This window comes from Balaenoptera musculus, chromosome 15 (assembly GCF_009873245.2).
Source record: "Balaenoptera musculus isolate JJ_BM4_2016_0621 chromosome 15, mBalMus1.pri.v3, whole genome shotgun sequence".
NCBI lineage: Eukaryota > Metazoa > Chordata > Mammalia > Artiodactyla > Balaenopteridae > Balaenoptera > Balaenoptera musculus.
Genome location: NC_045799.1, coordinates 27,936,307 through 27,948,765, shown reverse-complemented (window position 1 = coordinate 27,948,765; position 12,459 = coordinate 27,936,307). Strand labels below are relative to the sequence as shown.

Here is a 12,459-nt window from a genome sequence, read left to right as displayed (position 1 = left end):
TCACTGCAGTGGCTTCTCTTGTTGCGGAGCATGGGCTCTAGGTGTGCGGGCCTCAAAAGTTGCGGCTCTCGGGCTCTAGAGTGCAGGCTCAGTAGTTGTGGCGCACGGGCTTAGTTGCTCCGAGGCATGTGGGATCTTCCCGGACCAGGCCTCAAACCTGGTGTCCCCGCATTGGCAGGCATATTCTTAACCACTGTTCCACTAGGGAATCCCTTGCTAATACTTTTTGTAGAATGTATAAATATAGTAATGCTGATGGGTTTATCCACAATGCCATTCTTCCCTTTCGGCTATCTTTTAAAGAGCATCCAAACTTTAGCTGAAGAGGTAACAGGCTCACTTTGTAGAATAGGATTAGGGCCAGTCTAGGTTTATTAAGTATGTTTCTTGGGGTTTTTGGTGTTTTGTTTTAATTTTCCCCATGTTTCAGGAAACACTGTTATTGAATAGTTGGGATATATTCATCGGTTAACAGGTAGGAGAGCCAGAGGTATATTTGAGGCCATTACTCAGGATGATTTTTTTTCTTCCTATGTGCTTTTTAAAAATGGTTCCTTGGCCTTTGTGTGTTTTGTTTCTGCAGTTTGAAGAAAACAGTTCTGAAACGAGGTCTTACCCCCAGCTGCCTCTCAACACAGTGATTGCCATCTCTCCAAACGTCAAGTCCAGCTTTGTCCGCCAACCTGTCTGACATGTCGGGACCCGTGCCAAGCAGGGCCAGAGTTTACACAGATGTTAATACGCACAGACCCCGAGAGTACTGGGATTACGAGTCACATGTGGTGGAATGGGGGTAATAATTTCCGTTTACTTCACTGTACTCACCCAAAGGGCTGACTCTTGTAGATTTGTTGAGTAATTTACAACAGGAAACTTCCCTGACTGTACAGTTATAAACCTCAAGATTGAACACAATTTTTGTTTTCTTCTACAGTAAAGAAACAGGGTATTGGCTTTGGTCAATTAACAGTTCTGATGGGTTTACCCTTTAAAAAACATTTCGGTCTCTTATTCTTTTCTCCGATGTATATATTCTGTATGGTAACAAAGAGTTATCTATTAGCTTGCTCAGCTAAGGGCTTTGCAGTTAGGTGAGAATTAATACTTGAGAGACTTTGAAAACACCAGGCTCTTACATAAAGTATTTTTGAGGTCAGAGAATGTTGTCCCATGATGATACTGAAGGATAAAACAGTTCTCCAGAAAGGTGTCCTCTTTCTGATGAGAAGCAAAATTAAACCCTTAAAACATTTGCCCTTATCATGAGGCTAGCCATGTGTAACGTGGAATTCAGCCGAAATTCCATCCTGAACAGTTGCAGTCTGCCTGAACAGCTGTGTTTGCCCTCCTAATTTTCTGTGCAGTCGCATTTGGATGTTTGCATTTCTTGTCCCAACATAGTATGTATTTAATTGATCAGGTCGTACCTTTTGTGATGAAATTATTTTGATATTCAAATGCAAGAGGTAGCAATTTGAAAACTTGGTAAGGCTGCAGCTCCCATACACTACATTTTACATCTGTCCACATGTGATTTTCATAGCATGTAAATGGTCTTCAAAATTTGTCATAGGGTGTGTTTTAATGCTGATTGGGCCATGATTCTTAACGGTAAGTACATTACCTCTGCACAAGGAGGCACAGTGTGCTTCAAAGATACCATCAAGAACCATGGTACAGTGCCAATAGGTGTTATCATTATTGATAATCTAACAATTTTCCTCTTACATCACATGCTTTGGACTCCAGGAATACCTGAGTTTTATTGCAGAAATTTCAACCACTCTCTTCAAATTAAGTGCTTTGAGCTCAGTTCTGCTTAAATGGCACTAAACAACCCTTTTGAGTTTTTGGCGTGGTGCTATTTGCTTGCTTGCATTTGTTTTCTGTGCCCTCCCACAGGAAAAGAACTCAACCAGAACTAAGAGCTTCCTTCCCTAGACCTGCCATGATTATTACATTGTCCACTGTCCTTAGTACCTTTTATCTTCTTTGTTCATTCACTTTCTCTTTTTTTTGCTTGAGGAAAATGAATTGCTGATTTTTTACATTTTTTACACTGAATTTTCAGTGTCTCCAGCAGGAGTAAATAGCATTTAGGCCTTATTGAAAAGACTCTCATTCTTTAGAGCAAATTCCTCTAAGTTGTAAGCAGAGGCAGGGAGAAAATGTTAGCATTTCCCTTATTCTTTTTCACCTCTGATGTTGCTTGGTAGTCTTGGAATATGGGTAAAAGTAGGGGAAGGGACACCTAACTGTGGTTCATGATCTGTAGTGTGGTTTGCAAACTTCATTACGTGGACTGTCCTCAGAGCTTTGGAGGGCAAGTTGGAGGTCAAACCTATATGTTTGAAAGCCACTTATCTGCAAAGAGACCCATTAAGAATCGGCTGCTCCCAAAGTGTGGCTGAATTGAAATATTCCTGTATTGACTTCCTGTAAGATGCCAACACTGAGCCAGGCACTGAGGGACAGGAATATATAAAAATTATTTTCTAAGGGAAAGCTGTCTGTTGGAGACAAACATACATAACAAACCCCAATACAAGCTATCTACGTGTGGTATGTCAATAGAGATGTGAACAACTTGGGATTTGAAAGAATAACTGAAAGTCTTAAATTTTTTAATTCTAGGATTTGGAACACACATTTTAAATTGGCCAAATTTTTTAAAAATACAGAGAAGCAAATTTGGGGATTATTTGAAATACGTTTTATTTCTTTTACTCTACTGGCTATAGTTTTGTAAGTTGAATTAGTGCTTGATAGTTTGAACTTTTTAAATTATTGTGACTTTGACTCTTTTTGTTCCCAGAAATCAAGATGACTACCAGCTGGTTAGAAAATTAGGCCGGGGTAAATACAGTGAAGTATTTGAAGCCATCAACATCACAAATAATGAAAAAGTTGTTGTTAAAATTCTCAAGGTAAGTACAAGAAGAGAGATTATAACTTCACAGGTTTTTGGAGTTTAGAATTTTTTTTTAAAGTAGCACTTGAAAGGGTTTTTGGAGTGCTTTAACACCTTGATTTTATTGCTCCTTTGAAGTCGATAGAAGAGATTATCTTCATTTGACAGATCAGGAAACTGAAGCAAGAGAAGTGTTTGACTCAAATCGTACAGCTAGATTGTGGCAGAGGGAGGGAGTAAAGATTCAGTCTTCTCTGTCCTAGGTCTTGCCTAACACTGATTTCTTACATTTTTAGTTCTATTCCATGCTTTTGTTTTCAATGAGTTGTTAGCTCTACTGTGTAAAGATGAGGAGTCACAAATGCAGACTTTTAGAGGACAGGTGGATGACATTAATGCAGCTAGTCTGATTTAAGTGCCCATGATTAGAAGATGTGAGTGATGGGTACTATGGCATGTGCTCCAGCTCCAGCTGATGATTGCCCAGCAGTAGTGCAAGTCTAATGTTGTTTGGTACTGTTTCGCAAAAAGAAGCTAGACATTTATATTTGTATACTAATTCCCCTGGTTTTTAAATGTTGGCTCGAGTTTTTTAAAACACCGTACAGGCTAGATTTGGCCAATGGGCTACCTGTATGCAAATTGTGATTTAATTATAACTGTACTGTACACTGCCATATACCAGGAACTTAGCATACAGTTCCTTGCCACAGGAACTTTTTCCATATTTGACATGAGAAGCAGAGGGACCCAGACTTTCTCAATTTATAGCACCCATACTGCCTCAGTGACTCTCATGGTACCCCTAAGCCAAAAGAAATACAGTTTTGTTTATTAAGTAGTTAAGTCCAAATAACTAAAAAAAGTATTTGTGTTTCAACTGGTAGCCATTTAAAAAAATTATACACATAAGTTGAAAGAGAAAAGTATTATTTAGAGTCATCTGAAAGGCATAAATAGTGAGTCTTACAGTTCAGAAGAGAGTGGTGATGGTTAGGCAAAGCTCCCTGGAACTGTTTTCAGGCCCTGAGTGGGAGAAGGATTTGGATTGGTGTGCATGGGAGCATGGAAGGGAAGCATAATCTGGAATGCACAAGATTAAGAAAAGAGGAAGAAATAAGTCAGAGAAATGTTTCATGTGGAAGCTGTCATGTGATCATACATGGGAAGTAAACTTGGAAAGGGAGATTAAATTAGTGATGGCCTGGGAAAAGATAACATCTCCATTTCCTTCCAGCCTTGAAAAATATGATTTTTATCTCATCTAGGTTGTCAACAACCATTGACAATGTCAAGAGCCATTGATGGTCTTGAGCGATGGGTGGTTTGGAAAGATTTTTTTTTTCTAGCTCAGTCTTTTCCTAACTGTACTGTATATGTTACTGTAACTGTGTAGCTAGATGGTATAATTATAGATTAAGTTCATTCATAACTATATTTAAATTTTTTAATTTCCCCCCATTTATTAGACAAAATTTGCATTGATCACATTAAATTAGGATTTAAGTGACCTGCCTGGTCTGTCTAGCTTTTGTAAGTTTATAGATTTTAAGGGTTCTGTAGAACAGAAGTTTTGTAAACCAGTAGCTTTTTGCCATCAACCAGCAGTTGGGATATAGTGATTTAGTAGAAAACAGGAGAGAGATTGATGGATTAGTTCCTGGAGAGTAGAAACATCTCCTAGATACTCCAGCAGATCAGAAAGATCTGATAGTCAAAGCAAATAGAAAACTTGTGATCAGCTTGTTTCCTAGCCAGTGTAGTGAGTTCTAATAGAAGCAAGGCTGAGGCCATGGATTGAATTAAATGTGGAATTCACTATTAGTAAAGCAGCTTCCATTTATTTATTTACTTTTAATATGTTTTTTTATTTTTATTTTTTGGCCACGCCTCATGGCTTGCGGGATCTTAATTCCCCGACCAGGGATCGAACCCGGGCCCTCGGCAGTGAAAGCTCGGAGTCCTAACCACTGGACCGCCAGGGAATTCCCAGCTTCCATTTATTGACTGTCTACTTTGCATTGGGCCCTTTTGTAGCTGTAGTATTTACATCACAATTCTGCAAGGCAAGTGTAAAGTTCAGAAACACTTAAGTGCTTTTCCCAAAGCTACACAGCTACAAAGCCAGGTTTTGAGGACAGTCTGTTTCCAAAATGTGCTTGCTTCCTGCTGTACCATGTGCTTAGGTGCTCAAGAAAAGGTTAAAAGAGTCTATAGTATTGTTTGGTAGTTCCTAGATCTGGATTATCAACCTGAGAAGTGTCTAAAAATAGATCTCCAGCTCTGTTCTCAAGATTCTGATTCAGCAGATCTATACAGTTTGTATATTAAAAATCCCAGGTTGATAATCAAAGTTTAGTAACCAGTAGTCTTGTTAATGAAGAGATGATATATACTTACAACAGTTTCTAAGAAGCGTATGCAGTGTGTCAGTAGTCTGAGGTGACCAACACCAATAGGAAAGATTGCCTGGTCCAGTGTGGCAGACATAGGTCACACGTGGTTATTGAGCATTTGAAATATGGCTGGTCCAAACTGAGATATGCTGTAAGCATAAAATACAGCAGATTTCAAAGGCCTAGTACAAAAAAAAAGAATATAAAATTGCTCATTAGTAATTTTTTATATTGATTTACCTGTTGAAATGATAACATTTTGGTTATATTTTTGTTAACTAAAATGTATTATTAAAATTAATTTTGTCTGTTTCTTTATATTTTTTAAACGAGGGTACTAGAACATTTAAAATACACCTGTGGGGAATTCCCTGGTGGTCCAGTGGTTAGGACTCGGCACTTTCACTGCCACAGCCTAGGTTCAGTCCCTGCTGTGGAAACTAAGATCCCACAAGCCGTGAGGCACGGCCAAAAAAATAAAAAATAAAATACACATGTGGCTTGCATTATATTTCTTTTGGACCAGCACTGTTTTAGACTGTTTAGAAAGAAGGTTTTGTAGAGGAGGTGCATTTGGACCAAAGCCCTTCTCAAAAAAAACAAGAAAGAGATTTCTGTACCAGAGCAGATGTGGAAATGATGGCTGAAGATAAAGGAATGTGGAGGATATATTGGTTATAAGGCTAGACAGATATTATGTGTTATGTCTCAGCCATATTCTGAGGTCTTTTCAGATATCTCATTTGATCCTTGCAATAATATTATGAGATAAGTACTCTTGTTGATCGTTTTACGCGTAATGAAAGGTTTAGAGAGGTTATATAACTCGCCCATAGACACACAACTAGCAGGCAATGAAAGAAGGATTCACATTAGGCACACATTTAACCCACAGGGTTATACTGCACAAAGATGGTGTGGCCATCTTTGCTGTTGGTCCTGATCTCCTTCATTTCTGTAGGGTGTTTATAAGACTTAGAGGAAGGAATGGAAAGAGCGCCATGTTTCATGCTAATTAATAAAAAGATTTTTCTAGATATATCTTAGTATTACCATTTACATTCCTAGTTTGTATAGTTTTTAAAAGTTAACACATTAGGACTGATGATTGGAATTAAATGGATATTCTGCAGAGTTTTGGTCTTTGGAGTGGAAATCTTTTTTTCTTTCAATTCAGTATTTGCTAAGTACCTGCAAAGTACCTGGCACAGGGCTAGGAGAAGGGGGATTCAGAGATAAATCTGACACATTTCCTTCCTTCAAGGAGCTCATAAGTAAGCCATTCATGTATTACATTACCTGTTGAAATATCCTGAAATAATTTTTTTAATGATGTACTTTTTACCCTTTCAGCCAGTAAAGAAGAAGAAAATCAAGCGTGAAATAAAGATTTTGGAGAATTTGCGAGGCGGTCCCAACATCATCACACTGGCAGACATTGTAAAAGACCCTGTGGTGAGTATAATAGGCGCTAGTAAGGCCCACCAGGGCTGAGGTGGTGTTTGACCCTGAGCACAACTGGCCTCTGTTTGTTCCTCCCTCTACCATTAAGTCCTGCTTTAAAAGTGCTTTATCAGTTATACCACTTAACTAGCTTGGGTCTTTCTTTCAAAGAGACCTCCACCCACAGACTATTTCTTATTCTTCTAGGCTAAGAGACTGATAGCACTGGAAACTGAAATGTGTTAATCCATTTTGCAAACTCAGGTCCGATGCCGATGGGCGATGGGCGCATTGTTGGGCTGCCTAGAGCCTGGTGAGACTTCAGCTCCATGTCTTCTGTTTGAAATCCATCCCCAATATGACCTAAGTGTGGTGATGAACAGAGTGGGGAGGGCTTATAGCAATAGAGGGTTTCCTACTACTGAGGCAAGGACTGCCAAATTCACCACGTAGTGTCCGCAAACATTGTGCCCACTAAAGCTGCCAGGGCTATTACTAATGTGTGTTTTCTTTTTCTTTCCCCTAGTCACGAACTCCTGCCTTGGTTTTTGAACACGTAAACAACACAGACTTCAAGGTATAATGTATAACCAACCATTTCAAGCTGTTGGGTTTTTAGACCACATAGAAAGTCTTTCAGGGATGTTACTGTTAGAAGAGCTTCCTTCTAACTTACTTAAAAAGAGCTTTTCATCCTTACAGTGCTAATTTTTTTTTCCTTTCCTCCCTCCCTCCCTCCCTCCCTGCCTTCCTCATTTCCTTTCGGCTGCATCAGGTCTTAGTTGTGGCATGCGGGATCTTCGTTGAGGCACATGGGCTTCTCTCTAGTTGGTGGCGTGCGGGTTTTCTCTCTAGTTGTGGCGCACGGGTTCCAGGGTGCGTGGGCTCTCTCGTTGAGGCACGTGAGCTCAGTAGTTGCGGCATGCGGGCTTAGTTGCCCTGAGGCATGTGGGATCTTAGTTCCCCGACCAGGGATCGAACCCATGTCCCCTGCATTGGAAGGCAGATTCTTTACCACTGGACCGCCAGGGAAGTCCCCTTACGGTGCTAAATTTAAATATAGACATACTCTTGTACAAACAGTGCTCACTTTCCATATCTTGGTATTTTGCCTTTTTATTTGTTTAGTGCTCTTTCTAATGACCAGTACTTTTATTTCTCACCATTTGACAGTTTACCATTCATTTGACAGTTTCCAGTGATGTCATACTTAATGAAAGCAACAGCTCATGTTTAGTCAGGATCCGGCCTTAGGGCATTTCTCTTTAAAATGACAAAGTTCAAGAAGAAATGTATTGTGTATATATAAAAGCAAGGACTGCTTGCTTATACCTTAGGATTCCTCAGAAGCTTTGGGTTCTAGATCTTAAAAAGAGATGGGTGCGGAAGGGTAGTGTAAATTCTGGTGAAGCGCAAACCTCTGCAACAGATATCTCTGACTTCTGGCCAATTTCAACAATTCTCAACTCCAGCACAACAGAAGAATGTAGGCACTCTCTTGGGTTTTAACTTGTAAAGGTATTTGACTTGCCTTTGCACCAGGCCAGTATCATTAGGTATATGGGACTTCCCTGGTGGTGTGGTGGTTAAGAATCCGCCTGCCAATGCAGGGGACACGGGTTTGAGCCCTGGTCCAGGAAGATCCCACATGCCACGGAGCAATTAAGCCCGTACGCCACAACTACTGAGCTTGTGCTCTAGAGCCAGCAAGCCACAACTACTGAGTCCGTGTGCCACAACTACTGAAGCCCGCGTGCTTAGAGCCTGTGCTCTGCAACGAGAGAAGCCACTGCAGTGAGAAGCCCATGCACTGCAGCGAAGAGTAGCCCCCGCTTGCTGCAGCTAGAGAAAGCCCGCGACAGCAACGAAGACCCAACGCAGCCAAAAATAAATAAATAAATACATAAATTTAAAAAAAGAAATGTTAGGTATCAATAAATGAGTGAATTCTTTTGCTGAGTGGAGGAAAAAAGGAAGAAGAATTGTTTTAGAATCAGAATGATAACTTCAAGGAAAATGTTGTCAGAGGACACCACTGACCATTTAATGATATGTACTTTTTTTTTTTTTTAAAGTCTGAAACTCTTTAGAAACTGGAAAAGATACATGACATGTTCAGAGTTTACTTTCATGACATGTTCAGAGTTTACTTTCAAATTGGGACAGTTCTGTTAAATTGGCTCAGCAGATTTGGCAGCAATCCATCTGCATACCCACTGGTGATCTGCAGTGCCTGTAACTGTAGGCCAAAGGTGAATGAATTTCCTACTAAGGAGGCTATGTGTTTGCCCACATGTATTTTATGAGAAGATCTGGAGGTAAATGAAAAACTACAAATGTATATCAGTGCATGTTGCATATGTAAATTGGTATGTTCCCAAAAGTAGATTATAGCTTCAGCAATATGAACTTAAGTAATTCTTCACTTTTATATATAGAGTTAAAGACCCAAAGTATCTCTTTAGTGTTAATGTTGGAGAAGTAGAGACTGGTGAACAGACAGATCTTAGAACAGTGGTAAATGAGCCCAGTCTTGATTTGAATTACTACAAATGAGGATGAGAAATTTCCTTCCTTTCAGTACTATTTCATGGCTCAAATGTTCCATTTGTCTTTAACAGCAATTGTACCAGACGTTAACAGACTATGATATTCGATTTTACATGTATGAGATTCTGAAGGTAAGAGAACCTTGAATACTAAATATCTTTAGATCTCCCCTTTGTTAAATAATCCAAATGACTGTAGAAAAGCCAGTGGGATAACTTTGTAAAATATGGGGTTTGGGGGTCTGTTTATATAAATTTTTAATAAATTAGTAGCATCAGAATTCTTATGCTGATGTAAAGGTTATGGAATAAGGGTCTAGTAAGAATATAATTTATAATGCTTTAGAAGGGGTATTTAGAAGAGAGGTGGGACTCCTTAACAAATATTTGTAATCTCTATCTTGCACTTACGAAAGTTACAGTTAAATTGTCAAAACTTGTAAAAAAAAAATAACTCCTGGTGTACTGGCTTCTGGTGTACTTTATTTCACTTAAAATTGAACAAGTAAAACAGTAAACTTTAACTCAGCCCTCAAAGGGCCATTATCCTAAAGATTATGTAAATCTGTGCTTAGAGATTGGTGATTTAGAATGAACTTTGATTCCTGAAGTGGGATCACCAAATATATTGCTTCCGGTAGTCAGAAGATCAGCTTTATAGATAAGATTGCTAAGAGTTGGCTAGTGTCTTACTAAATGAGGATTGACATAAAGCCTGCATTTGAACCTTAGAAGTACCCTGAAGAGGCTATGCCAGCAGAAATATTTGATCTTTCCATTGGCTCATGCATTCTTGTGGCAAGCAGGACTTCCGAAAGTTAAGGATATGCTTGCCTAACCCTGGGAACCATAGGAACCCAAGTTGCCCTTCAGAAAGGACAAGAACTTGGCCAATGACATCAGCTTACTTGAAGGCCTGGATTAGCAAGCCCCAGAGGTTATGCCACTCACTAGTTTGAGATTGGACATGGTTTTCAAATTGGGTTTGATGTCATAAACCAGGAGTTGGCAAACTCCTTTACAAGGACAAATGGTAAAATTTTTGGCTTTGTGGGCCATAGGGTCTTTCTCACACTACTCACCTCTGATGTTGTAGCATGAAAGCAGCCACAGGCAACATGCAAACAAATAGATGTGGCTGTGTTCCAATTAAGCATTCACAAAAACAAGCAGCAGGCCATATTTGGCCCATGGGCCGTGGTTTGCCGACCTCTATTGCAGACTCTTAGCTGCTAAAGAATTACTGTTCTTTGAATACGACGTTTGTAGTACAGATCAGTTTTCTTCTTTTGAGGGGCTCGTGTTTGTGAAAATAATCCAGGCTTTGGGTAAGGGGGAGAAATTGGAAGTCATGTAATTGGTGTACGCTTTGAGTCTTTTTAACAAAAAGGATGTTGAAACAACTGTGCAAGAACAGGATTTGAAGTTTAGAGGCCATGCATGGGTTTGCACAAGTCTCTAAAAAATACCTGCGGAAGTGATTGTCCTTACTTTGACTCTCAGGAGTGTTGTGAGGCTAGAAGGAAAACTGGAGGAAAAGGTAAGGGACTTTAACTAAAAAATCGCTCTTATACAAGCTAACGCTTTCCTTTCTTACCTGTTCCTCCCACAGGCCCTGGATTATTGTCACAGCATGGGGATTATGCACAGAGATGTAAAGCCCCATAATGTCATGATTGATCATGAGCACAGAAAGGTAAAGTGATAGATGGACAAGTCTTATTTATCAACCTGATAGAGTTAACAACACATCTTCAAGATTTTATTCCTAGCATCTGTCATAGTCCGTGGTACCTGTTAGGCACTTAATAAATATCTGATGAATGAATGAACAAATCAGTGTGGAATCTACAATATGACATTAATGAACTTATCTATGAAACAGACTCACAGACACAGAGAACAAACTGTGGATGCCAAGGGGGAGGGGGCTGGGGGAAGGATGGACTGGGAGTTTCTAGAATAGATAAACAACAGGGTCCTACTCTATAGCACAGGGAACTATATTCAATATCCTGTGATAAACCCTAATGGAAAAGAATGTATATGTATGTATGACTGAATCACTTTTCTTTACAGCAGAAATTAACACAACATTGTCAATCAACTAGAATAAAAATTTTTTTTAAAAAATCACAATGATTAAAACATTATTCATTCATTCATATTCCTATCAAAAAGAAAACAGATTAGTATAGTGGGTAAAACATTAGTTTTGGCAGGGAACCTGGTTTCTAGTCTTATTTATTGAAAAACTACTCTCTTGGGAAATGCCTTTCTCCTCATCTGCCTCTTTTTTTTTTTTTTTTTAACCTATACAGTGGGTATACAAGTAATATTTGTCTTGCATGCCACTAGGTTATTGTGAGAATTAAGTGTGTACAGTTGTGAAATGGATGAAATATTCAGAAAATGCTGCTGCTTATTAGCAAGTATCATGAGGCCTCTGAGCTCTACAAGTACTTTTAATGAAAGCTGCAGTGTTACATTTCTATTTTTTAAGGTGACCCAAGCCCACCTTTTATGCAGTGATGGCTCTCTGTTGTAGGCTTTGGGGATATAGGTGATTTGTTTATTCAGTTAGTATTCTTTTAAGCACACACTATGTAATAGGTATTGTTCTGGAGGCTGGGGATATATGTGTGAGACAAAAATAGATAAAAAAATTCTTGTCCATAGGAGCTCACATCTGGGGGAGACTGGTAGGATAGAAAGTTAAAAGTGATGTGGAAGAAAAAATAAAACGAATAGGGAGTGGCAGAGGGTGTTGCAGTTTTAAACAAGGTGGTAAGGAGAAGGTTTCATTAGGAAGGTGACGTTTTGGAGAACACTTGAAGGGAGTCAACCATGCAGTCTCGGGAAGAGCATATAGCAGATGCAAACCCCTGAGACAAGAATGTGCCTGGCGTGTTGGAACAGCACAAGGATAGAGCTGGGATAGAATGAACACGGGGAAGAGGGGAAGGAAAGGAGATCAGAGAGATAAATAGAACCAGATCATGCAAAACCTGGAAGATCACTGTCAGGCCTTTTCTCCGAACACACAGGGGTTTTGCAGGATTTGAGCAGAGGGTTGGTAAGTTCTCACTTGCGTATTTAAAAGTTCACTACGCATGTATTAGAACAGCTAAAATAAAAAATAGTGACAGTTCCAAATACG

General features: G+C 39.4%; 1 protein-coding gene across 1 annotated transcript in view; it reads left to right on the top strand.

The window, feature by feature from the left end:
• Positions 1 to 12,459, top strand: part of CSNK2A1 (casein kinase 2 alpha 1) — a 54,062-nt gene that overhangs the window by 29,218 nt on the left and 12,385 nt on the right. The window contains exons 2-7 of the mRNA XM_036825084.1: positions 584 to 793; positions 2,816 to 2,927; positions 6,661 to 6,762; positions 7,277 to 7,327; positions 9,372 to 9,431; positions 10,912 to 10,995. Of these exons, the coding sequence (XP_036680979.1) occupies positions 693 to 793; positions 2,816 to 2,927; positions 6,661 to 6,762; positions 7,277 to 7,327; positions 9,372 to 9,431; positions 10,912 to 10,995 (510 nt within the window). The 5' untranslated portion in view covers positions 584 to 692. The remainder of the gene's footprint in view (positions 1 to 583; positions 794 to 2,815; positions 2,928 to 6,660; positions 6,763 to 7,276; positions 7,328 to 9,371; positions 9,432 to 10,911; positions 10,996 to 12,459) is intronic.